At 48.1% G+C, this 18,425-nt stretch overlaps 1 protein-coding gene across 4 annotated transcripts in view; it reads right to left on the bottom strand.

Moving 5' to 3' along the window:
* The window catches only part of PAWR (pro-apoptotic WT1 regulator), a 166,313-nt gene that overhangs the window by 113,124 nt on the left and 34,764 nt on the right, over positions 1-18,425 (bottom strand). For 2 of the 4 annotated variants that reach the window (XM_068110213.2, XM_068110214.2), the window contains exon 2: positions 11,777-11,878. The exons of the other annotated variants lie outside the window; for them this stretch is intronic. In XM_068110213.2, the coding sequence (XP_067966314.2) occupies positions 11,777-11,878 (102 nt within the window). The remainder of the gene's footprint in view (positions 1-11,776; positions 11,879-18,425) is intronic. 4 annotated transcript variants of the gene reach the window in all.

Genomic DNA, 18,425 nt, shown 5'->3' with positions numbered 1-18,425 from the left:
ACTACACACACTAACAGGCTACACGCCCAGCCATTTCCACAACACTAATGCACCCATCCACATACCATTCTGCCACCCGCACCACAGATGCCAATATCCAACCACAATTTACCTGTACCCTCTACCTAACACTTACACTACCCGCCCCGGGTATCCGTGATGGGGGTCCACTCCTCCCCCATTCACACCTTCGCACCATCCACTCCACTCCACAATTTCCACCATTCTCACTCCACGACCATCCATTCCAATACTCCATACCATTTATTCCATACAACCATTTATTTCACACAACCATTCTCCATTCACCTGTTGTTGCACACCTGTGCCCTCACACCTGGTGCCACCTGCACCCTCCTTTCTTCCTGGACCATTTGGTCAACACAACACGCAATCACCACTACTCCCTCATACACTGCTCCACACACCTGTTCAGTTGCACACCTGTGCAATCACACCTGTTCCATTCTCACCTGTCCAATCCTCACACACACGGCATCATCTCAGCTAACTACTCCCCTCTGAAACTTGCGCTTCCCAGTCGTCCCTTTAAACTATTGCGCTCCCACGTCATTATAATCCACACTAATCTACCTGCGTCCCCACTACAGGTATCAGTCACTAACTAAACTTAACGTTACCTAATGTCATCTTCGCTAGATCCCTACCAATATAACCTAACCCACCCGGGCTAGTTTTCACTGCCATACACCCCATAAGCTATTGCGCATTTGCCCCCACCTTCTGTGAGGGATGACAGCGTTGCCATCCCACCACAGCGGGGCATCTCACTACCATCCCCCCAGTCCTCTGACGCTACGAGCCCCCGTCGCAAGAGGTACTGGGTCCTGCCTCGGCATCTAGAGCCGAGGCGATCCATGAGGGCGCCTGCTCGCCGGCATAAGGTCTTATCCGGTCGGCATGGACGATCCGAGGGGGGGTCCGTGGCCCCATTTTGATCTTAATGACCACGTCACAGATTTGCGACAGGACGACTCCCGGGCCTTGCCAGGGGGAGGTGAGTTTTGGGCACCTTCCCTTCCGCCTCCGGGGATTAAAGAACCAAATCTTCATCCCCGGAGCGTATTGACTCCCCTGGCCCCGATCGTCGTACCTGCGCTTCATCTTGGCCCCCGCCAGATGGAGCTGGCGGCGGGCGAAGGCATGGACCCGCTCCATGCCTTCCTCCAGGTGACGTGCGTAACCCTCCCTCGGCGGTGTGTCCGTGGTGTCTGGCACGGGACCGCATAGCAAGTCGGCGGGAGCCCGTAACTGCCGCCCATACATAAGCAACGCTGGACTGCATGCGGTGGCCCCGTGCTGGCTAGTTCGGTAGGCCATCAGCAGGTACGGGAGATGTTCGTCCCAGTCATCCTGACGGGTGGTGGTGAACAATGCCAGTTGTTGGATCAATGTTCGATTGAACCTTTCCACCATCCCGTCAGATTGTGGCCGCAAGGGCGTGGTCCTGGTTTTTCAAATTGACAGGAGTCTGCACACATCTTTTAGTAATTGACTTTCAAAATTTCGACCCTGATCGGTGTGCAGCTCCTGTGGAATCCCGTGCCGACATACAAATCCTTCTACGAAGGCCTGTGCTACCACCCCTGCTTCTTGGTTGGGGAGGGCATAGGCCTCCGGCCACTTGGTGAAATAGTCCATTACAACGAGGATATACTTATTACCTTGGCGGGTGCGGGGCAGCGGTCCTAGAATATCCATAGCCACCCGCTCAAGGGGGGCCCCCACCTGATGTAATTGAAGGGGGGCCCTCATCCTCCGTGCTGGTCCCTTTTTGGCAGAACAGGCGTCGCATCTCCGACACCAGTCCTGTATGTCGCGCCCCATATTCACCCAATAGAACCTCCGGCGGACCCGAGATATTGTCTTTGTCCTGCCCAAATGGCCGCCGGAGCGGGTACCATGCACCTGTTGCAATATGACGTTCTTGAATTTGTCAGGGACTATCACCAGCCAGGAAGTTCTATCAGAGGGAACCTCCACCCATTTGCGATACAAGATGTTGCCTTTCAATTCCAGGGTCTGCCACTGAGCCCAATACGCCTTTGTTTGCGCCCCGAGGGGGGTGACCTCTTCCCCCTTTGGTCTTTGCCCCAATTTGACCCATTGGAACACCGGCCCCAGAACAGGATCCTCCTGCTGGGCCGTGCTCCAAGCCAACTCTCCAAATTCCTCGTCCGCGGTTAGTGGCAAAATTGGCCCTCTCACCCGGGTTGCCCGGACGACGAGAATCGGGGCGGAATCGCCCGATTGCTCCCTCTCCTCGTGTCTCGCACAAAATTTACAGTTTTCCCCCAGACAAGGACGCCGAGAGAGTGCGTCCGCATTACCATGGGCCTTCCCGGCCCTATGGGCCACATCAAAATCGTACTGCTGCAACTTTTCCAACCACCTTGCAATTTGGCCCTCCGGTTCCTTGAACCGAAGGAGCCATTGCAAGGAGGAATGGTCAGTTCTAACCAAAAATTTCCGCCCGTACAGGTACGGGTGGAAATGGTTCATGGCAGCCAGCATGGCCAATAACTCTTTGCGAGTGACGCAATAATTTCGCTCGGGCCTACTTAAGGCCCGACTATAGTAACCAATCACTCTCTCCACGCCCTCCTGTGTCTGAGACAAAACTGCGCCCAATCCTTCCTGGCTCGCATCCGTGTCCAGGGTAAATGTCCCGTCACTAGTGGGGTAAGCTAGAAGGGGTGCGGATGTTAGACACCCCTTCAATTTTTGGAAGGCCTCGTGGCACTCCCGTGTCCAATTAAATCGCGTCCCCTTCTCCGTAAGCCGGTGGAGGGGACGGGCCAACTCCGCAAATTTCGCCACAAAGCGCCGGTAGTAGGAGCAGAGTCCCAAAAATCCCCGCACCTTCTTTGCCACCTGCAAACTTTTTATTTGGTTAGTGAGCACCTCATCATGATTTGAACACAGACCTTGTACATATTCCATTACCTCCTCCTGGATTTCTCTCTTAGTTTCTGTCCGTCCCTTCTTAATTTCACTCACCTCTTCTTCCACTTCCTCTAATTTTTGTTTAACCTCTTTTATTTCTCGGTGCGTCTCCTCAAGTTCGTCCTCTAGGGCTACCGTGACCGTCTCTATGTGCATCCTCACCTGCCGGTCCTTTGTCTCCATTATCTCTGTCACCTCGTCCACCCTCATTGTCAGTTCCTCACGTACCATCTGACATTGCTTCTGTGTCGCTATTAATTCGTTTTTAATTTCTTTTTGTGTCGCCTTTAACCCTCCGAGTACTGCAGTGTTCTTTTGAACCTGCTCCACTAATTTCGTTTGTCCCTCCGTCAGCTGTTCCACCTCCTCCGTCAGATCTTCTATTCCCCCTTGTAACTTAGCCGTATTATTTCTCACCTCTTTCTCCATACGCTTCTCACCTCGCTTTACCTCCTCGCGCAGCCCCGAAACCTCCTCACTTACCCCTCGTCGTATTTCCTCCATCTCTTTTGTAGATGCCACCCTCATCTGTCCCAATTCATCCCTCTGAGCATCCAGTTTGGTTTCTACCCCGATTTTCACCTCCTCTATCTGCTCTCCCATTTGTTTGATTTCTCGGGCGGATTGCTCCCCTATCTCCCGCAATTTGCCTTCCATCCTATTTTCTAACCCCATTAACCCATTTTGCACCTCTTTTATCCCATTGTCTAACCCCTCAAATTTCTTGTCTAATCCCTCACCGGTACCCCTCACTTCGTCCCTCATTACCCCCATTTGGTCCTCCAATCGCTCACCCTGAGCATCCATCCGGTTCCCCATTACCCCCATTTGGTTTCCCAATCGCTCACTATCCGCCCTCATTTGCTCACTATTAGCCCTCATTTGCTCACTCTGCAGGTTGAGGGACGCCTGCATTTGTACTATACTGTCGTTTTTTTTCTGCATTTCCACCATGAATTGGGCCATGAAGGCTTGCATTTGGGCCGCGCTCATTGGTTCCGCGACCGTGGCCCCCTCAACCACGTGCACGAGAGCGCCATTTTGTGCGTCTGAAACCTCCGCAACCACCTCCTCATTGCTCTCCTCCTCCCTTTCTTTCCCTAAGTCCTGGGTTACCCCTAACCCGTCTATTTCCCCCACCGACATCCGATCGCCTTGATTGTCCATGGCGCGATCTCAAAATTCGGGTTTTATAAAACAAAATAAATTTCGGCAGCTTGTAATTTTGAGCGCGTTAAGCGCGCTTCGGGTCCGATTCCGGGTCCGATCTCCCTCCTCGACACCAATTGTTACTCTAATAGTACAATTGGTGTTCCAAAATTTGGGCCTAACAATTTTAGTCCCAGGTCCGAATCCCACTCCTGACACCAATTGTTACAGACGCGGCTTTTAGATGTTATATTGACCGAGCGGTGGTGTATTTAACCGCGTCCGAACAGTTACTCCCCGATTAGAACCCGATTCCACCCGACGTTGACCAGATCGCCCCACAGATATTCAATCGGGAAACCTCTAAAACGATCGAAAGAGAATGAAAAAGAAGAAGAAGAAGAATACGGAGGAAGAACAGATTTATTATACACACACAGCAATGGATGGAAGAAGCAGTAACACAGCGAATCGTTAACTTACACTATTCATTTTTACTTAACCCCAAGACAATGAGCAGGACAGGACGTTCACACTTACACAGGGGATATTGCAGGCAGGTAGGGCTTGAGGTGGATTGCTTGAGAGGGATGCAAAGTCGGGAGGCAGCAGCTCGCAATTCCTCGCGGTTTTGGCGGGAAACCCTCCGTCGTGTATCCGCTGCGGTAGACGTCACGCGCTGGTTCGGCACACCTGCTCCTCTTCTTGGGGTGGAGCCGTCTCCCTCCTTTCAGCGCGTCTCTCCAAAGCTGGTTTCCTTGCCGAGTACCTCTCCTCTTTGGCTTGGAGTGTTTCGCATCTCACCGCTCCTCTTGGTCCGCCTCTTTTCTCCTCTCCCAGGGTCATCTCTCAAGGCCTCTCTAAGTCATCTCGTAAAGCAGTCCCTTACAGTCGCTTTTATCACCTCGGGCGAAATCAAGCCGCCGGCTCCGAGGGCACGCCTACCGGGTCGCTCACCGCGGTGTTGATTGGCTGTTAGGGCTGGTTCACTCCTTCCCTCTTATGACGAGGTGGAGACACGCCTTTCTTCCCCAACCCTACCTCGTGGCCAATGGTGGTTTGAAGAAAACCGCCCAAAATGCGGAAGGCAATTGGAAGGGAGGTTTTGGGGAAATTGGAAGGGCCTACGCTTATTTTGTTTGATACAATGCAAAGTCAATCTAGTGGGAAAACACATATTTAGCCTACATGGAATAAGGAAGTACACTATTTAAAAGATATATCGTGACCTGCGTGTAAGTTTCATGGAATTAACTAGGACGACGGCTGCGACCATTATTTACATTACGAGGATGTTACCATACTTTTGTAACGTTCACATTGTAACGTTTCCACATTCGTTACAATATATATATATATATATATATATATATATATATATATATATATATATATATATATATATATATATATATATAGATATATATATATATATATACACATATATACATATATACATATATATATATGTATATACATATATATATATATATATATATACATACATATATACATACATATATACATATACATATATATATATACATATACATATATATACATATATATATATACATATACATATATATATATATACATATGCATATATATACATAAACATATACATATACAAATACATATACAATACATATATATACATATACATATACACATACAATACATATATATATATACATATACACATACAATACATATATATATATACATATACACATACATACATATATACATATACATATACACATAAATACATATATATATATATATATATATATATGTATGTATATATATATATATATATATATATATATATATATATATATATATATATATATATATATATATATATATATATATATATATATATATATATATATGTCATCTTTGGTCCGATCTCTCAATGATGAAGAATCACTTTTAAAATTCTCAGATCAGGATCCGGAATCGGATCTTCATCAAAATCTAATCAATTCGTCCTTGTCACACACCCAACCTGTCCACCAAGTTTTTTTCTGGATCTGTCCATAACCCTTTGAGATAATCTACTCACCGACAGAGGGACAAACAGACAGACATGGGTGAAAACATGAACCTCCGTCCTCCTTTTGTGGTGGGGGTAACAACCATGTCTGTTCTCTGGAAGTTTGTAATTAGAAGCATTAATCTTCTGTATTTTTTCAGCAGTGTTGATGTGATCACAGATATACAGCTTTCCACGGCTTTCATACTTTAACTCCGTGTCTCTTGAGATGGTGCCGATGTAATAGAGTATCTTTTTTAAAGGTATACGTTTATAGTGATGAATGACGATGCTGTGCAACAATGAGAGACCTTTTTGATTATTGTGCCACTGGTTATGATAAGCAGTTCGGAGAGGTGGATGCACACCGATGATTATCAAGTTAAGCAACCACGTCATGGAAGGTGATTTTGACACCGTGCTGATGCTGCTCACGTCATCGCCAAAACGGACATTGTGCCAAATGTGCTAATTGCAATCGCATCTTGAGATTGCTGTGCAGGGCAAGCATAAACACCTAAACCTGCTTGACAGCATCAATGGGGCATGCTTTTATCACATTCATGTTAAATATAACTGACTTGAAGCTTCACAACTCAAATGTAACAATAATGTTATACAAAGGCCATATCAGGATTCATATCATAATACGAGCCTTTACATCAATCTCGAAAATGACCAAAACATTCTAGAACTAGAAGGGTACTCAGTAGAGCGCACACCTCCACCAGGCTGATTGTTTAACGTTTTGTATCCCACTGATAGGCTGGATCTGGATTCAGACCTGAACCAATTTTTTTTCGGTTTGTTCTTGTCACCTATCCAATTCATCAACCAAGTTTTGTCATAATTCGTCTACAAATTGATTAAATATCAAGCTGTATGTCGTTTTTGGCCCTATCTCTCAATGGTGAAGAATCACTTAAAAAGTCATTTAAAAATTCTCGTATCCAGATATGGATTCGGATCTTCACCAAAATCGAATCAATTCATCCTTGTCATACACCCAACCTGTCCACCAAGTTTTGTCTGAATCCTTCTATAACGTTTTGAGATATCTTGGTGTATGTCGTCTTTGGCCACCTCACTCAATGGTGAAAAATTACTTTAAAATTATCATATCTGGATCTAGATTTATATCTTCACCAAAAACGAATCAATTCATCCTTGTCATATACCCAACCTGTCCACCAAGTTTATTCTGAATCCATCTGTAACTTTTTGAGATTTATTGGTGTATATCGTTTTTGGCCACCTCACTCAATGGTGAAGAATTACTTAAAAATTATCATATTTGGATCCAGATTTAGATCTTCACCAAAATCGAATCAATTCATCCTTGTCATACACCCAAGCTGTCCACCAAGTTTCGTCTGAATCCATTTATAACTTTTTGAGATATCTTGGTGTATATTGTCTTTGGCCACCTCACTCAATGGTGAAGAATTACTTAAAAATTATCATATCTGCATCCAGATTTAGATCTTCACCAAAATCGAATCAATTCATCCTTGTCATACACCCAAGCTGTCCACCAAGTTTCGTCTGAATCCATCTGTAACTTTTTGAGATATCTTGGTGTATATCGTCTTTGGCCACCTCACTCAATGGTGAAAAATTACTTTAAAATTATCATATCTGGATCTAGATTTATATCTTCACCAAAAACGAATCAATTCATCCTTGTCATATACCCATGCTGTCCACCAAGTTTATTCTGAATCCATCTGTAACTTTTTGAGATTTATTGGTGTATATCGTTTTTGGCCACCTCACTCAATGGTGAAGAATTACTTAGAAATTATCATATCTGGATCTAGGTTCGGATCTTCAACAAAATCGAATCAATTCATCCTTGTCATATACCCAAGCTGTCCACCAGGTTTCTTCTGAATCCATCTATAACTTTTTGAGATTTATTGGTGTATATCGTTTTTGGCCACCTCACTCAATGGTGAAGAATTACTTAGAAATTATCATATCTGGATCTAGGTTCGGATCTTCAACAAAATCGAATCAATTCATCCTTGTCATATACCCAAGCTGTCCACCAAGTTTATTCTGAATCCATCTGTAACTTTTTGAGATATATTGGTGTATATCGTTTTTGGCCACCTCACTCAATGGTGAAGAATTACTTAAACATGAAAACATGGAAACATGGCGGAGGTAAAAACATGAAATCCGTGGAAACACAGAACTTTATTAAAGCCTGTAAAGTACACTGATGTCAACTTATATCTTACACGTGACAAAAGGGTTTTACCATTCAGCAATTCTTAAACGTTTACACCTTCGCAGACGTGGATATAATGGCTCTAACCTGAGGGAAGAGTGGAATTCCTGGTTCCTTTAGACACAACTGGAAAATCACAGTATTATTTAGCTGTGAAACACCCACATCATTTAACCAAAAAGTGATGTTGATGACACCCAAATATCTTCAGAAAGAGTGCGTTTGAGCAGCACATTGCACGATCGGTGAAGCAAGAGGTCACAACATGAGGTGGGGTGAAGCATGAAGGAGATGTGCGATGAGATGCAGCGTGCGGCCTATAGAGTGAGGTAGGTTATATACAGGGCACGAGTTTAATGCAGGACCATATTTATTTTATGCTTACAACGACCTCGAGGTTTTATTGGGTGTGCGCAGATGACCAAAGAGATATCACACCTTCTCATTACAATAGTGCTCGTGTCACATCCACGAGATAATTGGACATTACATTCCATCTCATTGAAATTTGTTCGTGCCGAGTCTATATATTTTTAAAATGGCGAGCGACACAGAAAAGCAAAGGCGAGCATGGCGCCAATCATCCGAAAAGAACCTCCGACACAGATCGTAATCGCAGGAGGAACAAAATGAACAATTTATAAGGAGGTCGCTTCCATTTGCGGTCGTTAGAAATGGTCAAATTACTGTACTTTTTTTTGTGTGTATACAAGATCGAGATCAAGATCCAAAAGACAAACTGACAAATAAAACATATGATAAAGGGAGCGGGAGACAAGATGGGGAGCAGGGACATCGGGAGATCTGTGGGAGAGAGAGGGCTTGGGTGGAGGAGGCACGGGAAGTGCTGATGAGGGGATTGTGCTGACAAACTGTCACGCCGGTGAGTTTTCTGATGCAAAATAATAAGTATAATTTGAGAGTAATATATCGCTCGTTATCCCAAAATTATCCCTGTATTGCCTATTTTGTACTTGCACAGCTCCGAGAGCCGAATGGCCCGGCGGGCCTAATGCGCAATAATCATTGCTCACAATTTCCCAGAAGTCAGTCGGTCTCTCGTGTCGTCTATAAAATCCCGAGGCTTCTCTGGCTTTCACCAACTGGCAGCGTTGGGCGGACCGTGGCATCTCAATTCAATTTTCACATTGCTCACGTTATCCGCGAGTGTGGCATGCATTTTCACATTCGCTTAATAAAACACACAAAACCCTCCAGGCGTCCGCTGTCCATTTAGATGAGCAAACACACTGCGGAAGCCTTCGAGGAAAACTCCCGGCAACCTCTCGCATTCGGCGCCAATTCTATCTGTGCTCTCCGATGACATCCACGGGCGGATCCCGCGGAGTCAATTTACCGATGACCTTCTGACCTTCACGCATGCTTGGAATCAAGAGCTCCTTCCAGAGTCATGGATTCTACCTATTTTTTTTTATTTTTTTGGACAGTCATGGATTATTTTTATTTTTATTTTGTATACAAGATCGAGGCTCGTGAAAGAGCTAACATTATTCGCACAAAAAAAATCAAACAGACACATAAAATATATCATAAGGGGAGCGGTAGACAAGATGGGGAGAGAGGGGGAAGCACAAACACAACATTTGAGAGCAGGGACATCGGGAGATCCGTGGGAGGGAGAGGGCTTGGGGGAGGAGGCGAGGGAAGGAGGGAGGGGGGTGGAAGAAGTATAAAACACATGGACACTGCAAGGACATCCAGGAAAGAAGTTTATTTCAAAAAAGTGGATCTGGGGTGAATTCGCGGGGGTAGAAAAGATCAAGGTTTTGGATGGGGGAAGATAAGAGATGGCATATTATTAAACACATAAAGTATATGTTTCATATCCAGGAAGATATCCTTTTACTTTCCATTTGAGAAAGAAGAAATAACCACCTTTAGAGGCCATTTTTCCCTGCAGAGCAGTGGTTTGCCTTTTTTGGGCAAATGCCCATTTTTGAAACAATGTTTTATGGCCGGATGCCCTTACTGCCACCAACCCTGTTATTTTCCTCTTGCGACACAAAGGGAATTACCAGTGAACTGGCACTCAATTTGCCGACCTCGGAAGGATGACAGGCTGAGTCAACCCCCTTGGCATTAATTCAGCGATCGACCGGGATTTGAACCCAGGATCCTAAGATCCCAAGCCGGCACCCTAACCGCTAAGCCTCCGACCAGGATTCGAACCCAGGATCCTAGGATCCCAAGCCGGCACCCTAACCGCTAAGCCTCCGACCAGGATTCGAACCCAGGATCCTAGGATCCCAAGCCGGCACCCTAACCGCCAAGCCTCCGACCAGGATTCGAACCCAGGATCCTAGGATCCCAAGCCGGCACCCTAACCGCTAAGCCTCCGACCAGGATTCGAACCCAGGATCCTAGGATCCCAAGCCGGCACCCTAACCGCTAAGCCTCCGACCAGGATTCGAACCCAGGATCCTAGGATCACAAGCCGGCACCCTAATCGCTAAGCCTCCGACCAGGATTCGAACCCAGGATCCTAGGATCCCAAGCCGGCACCCTAACCGCTAAGCCTCCGACCAGGATTCGAATCCAGGATCCTAGGATCCCAAGCCGGCACCCTAACCACTAAGCCTCCGACCAGGATTCGAACCCAGGGTCCGAGGATCCCAAGCCGGCACCCAGGATTCGAACCCAGGGTCCTAGGATGCCAAGCCGGCACCCTAATCGCTAATCCTCCGACCAGGATTCAAACCCAGGATCCTAGGATCCCAAGCCGGCACCAGAACCGCTAAGCTTCCGACCAGGATTCGAACCCAGGGTCCTAGGATCACAAGCTGGCACCGGAACCGCTAAGCCTCCGACCAGGATTCGAACCCAGGATCCTAGGATCCCAAGCCGGCACCAGAACCGCTAAGCTTCCGACCATGATTCGAACCCAGGGTCCGAGGATCCCAAGCCGGCACCCAGGATTCGAACCCAGGGTCCTAGGATGCCAAGCCGGCACCCTAATCGCTAATCCTCCGACCAGGATTCAAACCCAGGATCCTAGGATCCCAAGCCGGCACCAGAACCGCTAAGCTTCCGACCAGGATTCGAACCCAGGATCCTAGGATCACAAGCCGGCACCGGAACCGCTAAGCATCCGACCAGGATTCGAACCCAGGATCCTAGGATCCCAAGCCGGCACCCTAACCGCTAAGCCTCCGACCAGGATTCGAACCCAGGATCCTAGGATCCCAAGCCGGCACCCTAACTACTAAGGCTCCAGACATTTGATTCAGCCATGAAAGTTGCAAAAACAAAGCCAATATTTCCGAATCATTTGGTTTTCTTCAACACAAATATTCCATATCAAACTAATGAGGAGGCAAGAAAACAAAGACGGTAAGAAATCTCGTATGAAAGTCACATGATACCTCATTGTGTGCTGTGTTGCACTTTGTCAGATCTCTCTCAGTAAGCTGATCATTGGAGGTCACTTTTTCACCCTCAGGCTCTTCCTCATCTTCATCGGGACTCTGTAAAAATATTTTAAAAGTTTTTTTAAAAGGCACAGCATTTGAGAAAAGGGGAAATAACTTTTCCTCGTGTTTTGAATATGGCCCACCCTGAGTGAATTCATCAACACACCTGGACCTCAGGCAATCAACCCATTCATGTGAGGGATGGCAGTGATGCAAACATACAACAACCTGGATTTGCCTATTTTTTGGTAGTTGAGAAACACGCCACTGTACAAAATGATCAGACTTTGCCTGATTGGAGGACGCATCAAATGTGTGGAAATTCCTTGTGGATATCTAAAGAAACATGCATATGACGTCATGGCTTTGGGTAAGTCATGGGTGACTCATCCAGGAAGAAGAACACGTTATCGTCAGCACCGATTAAGAGATATCCAGGTGAGTAGAGTTATTCGAGGACGAATTCCTTGTGCCTATACTCAATGGTGATGTCACTTCACTCCAAGGCAACATTAGGTAAATTCTCAGCAAACAATGAGGCAAATGGTGCAGGATTCGTGCACAAGAACGACCTGTGTATGAGCAAATTAAGGATAGGGTTTCTTACACGTGCTCCTGTAATTAGTGTCTTCCCCCACCCTATTCCTGGAATAAAGGTGCAGCGTGGGGGAAAGAACCTATATATATTGTTACAGACGTGGCTTAGATGTTAGTTTACCGAGCGGTTTTGGTATGACCACGTCTGCACAAGTTACCGATTATACTCGACGTTGACGAAGCCGCGCCACGCTGGCTCAATAAGAAAAAGAAGACACCCGGCTGGGTTATAAAATGACGACACCAGGGATACGGTTCTCAAGACCTCCGGAGGAGATTATATTCGTTACGGAAGGTCAGATTACAGGGGCTAGAGGTACAACATAGAAAGACAAGCACTTAGACACAATCTTATATTATTCCCCAACAGACGACAGGCAAACGGGACAACGGCTGACTCACACGGGGGTTGATGGAAAGGACAGGCGGGTAACGATGGCTCCAGGTGCACCTGTGCTCAAAGGTTAGAATCGACCCGGTCCGGTCCAGAGATGCGGGGAGGTCTCGTCGCAGCGCTCAGAGGTGACGTTCTTTCTCAGGCGGGTTCTCTTCCTCTCAGCGGTCGTAGGCAAGGCAACGTTCTTTCTCCAGCTGGGGGCGCATCTGTCGTCACATCCGGCGCGGGGCCGCGTATATCCGGCGGGGAGTGACACGCCCTCGGCTCGTTAGCACCGCCCCAGATGGAATCGGCACGTTGCTTCTCATTGGGTGCGTGCGGGGGGGTTTACCAGGCTCCGCCCTTGACGAGGAGCTGACAAGGAGCCCCTTCGTGGTAACCCCGTGGAGCGCGTGGTCAATGGCGCTAATCGAGCCGGTGTGAGGACGCATCCTCCCCCGCTCCGCCGCCATCTCCTCTGTTGTTGTTGTAATTGTTGGGGAAGAAGATGGAAGGAGGTATGGGAAAGGTCCTAAACTCACTACTGATGCCATATAATCACATTCTGGTGCAACGAAGAGTCATAATTAATGGAGACGAGGCCTTAACTGACATAGAATAAGAATAACTAGGAAGATGTCCGAAAGTTGTCTACGTGTGGTGCGGTGGACCTGGGCACGACATTTAATGGGGGAATAAGGGGAAGGTCGGCTCTACTGATTGTTATTTACATGCAATGGGACTAGGGAATGGGGGATTGGGGAAAGTTGGGGAGTATTGGAGAAAATAGGGGAATATTTACAAGTGGATATGGAGGCCAAATTCCATATTCGCAACATTGCACCCTTCTCTACCCTCGGGGCGTCCCGACCCGATAAATTTTTACCTACTTTAGTGTGGCACGCAATGTAGTTCCCTCTACTATTAACTCTACCCTGAGTGCGACAGTTTTACAGATATTCACAAATGAGTAAATATGTCCCCCTGCGACGTTGCACCCTTCTCCTCACAGAAACACACCCACAGGATAACCGAATCCGGAAAGAATTCGCAAACTACACATACAGCCGGTAGGGAGCATTATTTACACGACTACGCTGCTATTTACACTACGATCCAGGACCTGTTTTTGGAGGAACACATGCAGATGTTATGCATAGAGAGAGCGCGCTTGCCAACATCGATACACCAACCCACGAGTGCTCTGTGGCCGACGGCCTTTAATAACGTGCAGAGCACCCTTCCCGAGCATCAAAAGCACCACCCCACCACCAATCGGTGCAGTCACCATTGTTCATTGGAATAAAAATAAATTCGACAACCCCTAACCCTGCAGGTGTCTCTTGCTCTTCTTGTGGTGCACTTGGTGTCAACTAAAAGTGGTTCACCTGTATGGCATAGGTGCCACGTTGACCCATAGGTCCATCCCCGGGTGGTGCTTGGCCGCAAACAAACTGCGGTCCATTGTGGGTGGCCACAAACATTGCGGTCCATATGGTGTATCGATCCCGGCAGCAAACAGCGAAAGTGCAGGCCCACAACTGCGCAGCCAGCACCTCTCTCCTCTCTCTCTACCCCAAAGCCAGATCCTCGGAGGTGGGAGACAAAAGAAGCAGACAAGTGAGTAAGGTGGTAAGGGCGCAAAAGTGCACGCAATGTAAGGTGATGCACACTGGGGGCACATGGGAACCAGGTGAGACAGGTACGTTCCTATCGTACGCCCCCCCCCCCCCCACCAGGTAACCTACATGGCCCCTCCCTTACCCCTTACTGTATCCACAAAACACAACACTACCCATAAACATCTACTTTACAAATCAACAAACATCCCTACTGTCTTCCCCGTTCCTCCCATAAACCAAATTCGTCTTCTCTCCCTCCTAACCAATCAAATTTGCCATTTTCAACTCTCATCAAAATTTGCCATCTCCAACTGCACATCAAAATTTGCCATTACCAATTCATCATCAGTCCCTCCTAGGGAGGGAGAGATGGAATCACCCCAATGTCTCATCCACGTCGTGATGCGTCTCACAATCCACACAGCAATTTCATTTTCTGCAACAAAACAAAGAAAACACAGGTGTGGAGTCATCATCATCACCACAGGTAAGTGGCTGCGTATGGTGCGACAGGTTCATCAATCCTAACTATTTCCTAAGTGACTTTAACAACTTTACACTACCCGGGGTCTTTCTCCGGCCAAACCATTGGCCCTCTTACACTATGGGTTCTAAAAAACCAATTCCCATTGGCCAAACTGTGGTGCTCTTCAATTTGGGGTCTCACTCCCCCGATTCATCTCCCGGTGCCCTCGCACAATTTCTGGGCTGTGGCGTGTACCTCTCCCAGTGGGTCTACCCACCTGCACACCTCCACCACTGCAGTTGCCTCCGAGCTTACCTGCTCCTTACCCTAACCTATCTACCTGGGGAAGGCCCTCTGGCGCTCTCCCCACTCCGTGCCCTCTCTGGCACTGGGCTGCCCGATCCACACCCGGGATCCTCAGGCACCCACTCACAACTACCGGCTCCCAGAGCCCACCTGCGGCCTCACCTGGCCGACATCCTCACAGTGGTGGAGTGCCCAACCAACTACACACACTAACAGGCTACACGCCCAGCCATTTCCACAACACTAATGCACCCATCCACAACACCATTCTGCCACCGCACCACAAATGCCAATATCCAACCACAATTTACCTGTACCCTCTACCTAACACTTACACTACCCGCCCCGGGTACTCGTGAGAGGGGTCCACTCTTCCCCCATCCACACCTTCGCACCATGCACACCACTCCGTACCACTTACTCCAACTCTCTCCACACACCTGTACTTGCACACCTGTGCTCTCACACTTGGTGCCACCTGCACCCTTCTCTCCCCAAGCGCATTCGCGCTGATCCACACACTCACTACTCATACACTGCTCCACACACCTGTCCAATTGCACACCTGTGCAATCACACCTGTTCAATTCTCACAAACACGGCATCCTCTCAGCTAACTACTCCCTTCTGAAACTTGCGCTTCCCAGTCGTCCCTTTAAACTATTGCGCTCCCACGTCATTATCATCCACCCTAATCTACCTGCGTCCCCACTACAGGTATCAGTCACTAACTAAACTTAACGTTACCTAATGTCATCTTCTAGGGCCCTATCAATATAACCTAACCCACCCGGGCTAGTTTTCACTGCCATACACCCCATAAGCTATTGCTCCTTTGCCCCCCCACCTGTGAGGGATGGTGGATTTGCCATCCCACCACATCGGGGGTCTCTCACTACCAATTTTGCACATCGAATTTCAACAAATTAAAAATTTGCCAATCACTGCCCATCATCTGCCAATCACTACTGCCAATCCCTTGCCAATCATCAAATTTTGTTTTTCTCTAATTTTGGGTCCAAAACACTAACCTCATCACCCAGTCGACTCACTAATACCTCTCGGTGCGCCAATCCCTGTCCAAAGCCCGGCTTCGTAAAGCCAAGCCATGAATGCTGGTTGTTTTGTGCCAGCGGCTGGATGCGTCCGGCATTCGGTGCAGGGACGGGGGCTCACCCGTGCCGAGATCCCACGCACCATCTCGGCACGGAGCCATCCAATGTCCCGCTCTCGACCTGCCGGCACGTCTCACCAAAAAGTGGTCGCCATGACGACCCTTTCTATCGGGCCGCCCGCTCCGCCTAGTGGAGCACGGACGCGGCCGTTCAAAGCGAGGCCCAGCACGCACCGAGGGCCCGATTCGGCTATAAGTCGTTCTAAACTCTACCCCGTCTAACGTCGATGCTTCACCTGGACGCTTACTCCCCGCAGCCCGTTCCTTGCTCACACATCCAGCCGTTTCCCTGCTCCTCGTACCTTTCCTTACACACCCAGGTACACCCATTCCACTCACAGCCTTGGTCACACACCTGACCACCGAACACTTTGGCACACATTCGTTGGTAGCACACCTCACCAACACACCTCTTCGCGCCCCCTCCTCTGTCACCTCCTCTGTGACAATCACAGGTGTGCTCTCATTCGCACACCCAACCACGTGCCTCACTACCAATTCCAGCGTGCATTCCCACTCACGCTCTACCATTCCAGGTGTGCATCCTTCCATCCCAGGTGTACATCCTCGCTCACCTGTCACAACTAACTCACGCTCCATGTCACTCTCACTACTTTCACCTCCATTCCTGACAGAGCACTCACCCTTACTCTTGACAGCGCACTCTTTCCTCATGCACCTGTCCGTCACACACCTTTCTCGCGCACACTCTCCCGTTACACCCTCTGTAACACTCACCACAGGTGGACACTCTTCCTTACTTCTGACAGCGCACTCTTTCCTCATGCACCTGTCCGTCACACACCTTTCTCGCGCACACTCCTGCGCACACTCTCCCGTCACACCCTCTGTAACACTCACCACACCGCGCTTCCATGTGCCCCCTCGCACACGCGTTACGACCGACTCACTCTCGCCAGCACACTCACTCCTTGGCACGCACTTTTTCCTCACACACCCCAGAGTCGGACTTTCTTGCACACCTCCTTTTTCGCACACCAGACCTGTCGCACACTTCACCAGTGGCCTCTCACGAACACCCGGGTCTATCTCGACCCCCAAGCTTCTTAAATCCCCTGGCGCATCATACGCACGACCATATTGGTCACCACTTACACCGGGTCCTCTTCCTCTTCGCTTCTCCTCCATCACCTGCGAATCCCTCATCCGGTTAATGAGCACATCATCACGATCCAAACACAGACTTTGGACCAATTCTTTTATCTCCTCTTTTATTTCTTTCTTATCCCCTCTCCGTCGCTTCTTAATTTCGCTCATCCCTTCTTCCACTTCTTCTAATTTGTGCTTCACCTCTTTTATTCCCCGGTACGTCTCCTCAAGCTCATCCTCTAAGGCTACCTTGACCGTTTCCAGGTGCGTCCTCACCTGCCGGTCCTTCGTCTCCATAACCTCTATCACCTCGTCCAGCCTCGTTGTCAGTCCCTCACGTACCATCTGACATTCCCTCTTTGTCGCTATCAAGTCGTTTTTTATGTCGTTTTGTGTCGCTTTCAACCCTCCTAATACCGCAGTGTTCCTTTGAACCTGCTCCGTTAGTCCTTTTTGTCCCTCCGTCAGCTGTTCCACCTCCTGCGTCAGGACCTCTATGCCCCCTTGTAACTTTACAGTCCCCTTTCTCACCTCTTTCTCCATGCGCTCCTTACAGTGCCTCACCTCCTCGCGCACTCCTCCGACCTCCTCACTCACTCCTCTTCTGATCTCCTCTCCCATCACTTGCATCTCCTGCCCAGATGCCACCCTCATCTGCTCCATTTCCTCCCTGTGAGCATCCAGTTTGGTTTCTACCCCCATTCTGACCCCCTCTATCTGCTGCTCCATTTGTTTAACTTCCCTTTCCGCTTGGTCCCTCATGTCCCTCAATTTGCCTTCCATACTGTTTTCTAACCCCTCTAACCCATTTTTCACTCCCTCTATCTGATTCTCCTGGGCAGCCATTCTATTTTCTACCCCCATTAACCCATTTTTCACTTCTTTTATCCCGTTGTCTAACCCCTCAAAATTATTGTCTAACTTCTCACTGGTACCCCTCGCTTCGTCCC

The sequence above is a fragment of the Myxine glutinosa genome, chromosome 3 (assembly GCF_964187855.1).
Source record: "Myxine glutinosa chromosome 3, kmMyxGlut1.1, whole genome shotgun sequence".
NCBI classification, from domain to species: Eukaryota; Metazoa; Chordata; class Myxini; order Myxiniformes; family Myxinidae; genus Myxine; species Myxine glutinosa.
This window is presented reverse-complemented; position numbering and strand designations above follow the sequence as displayed.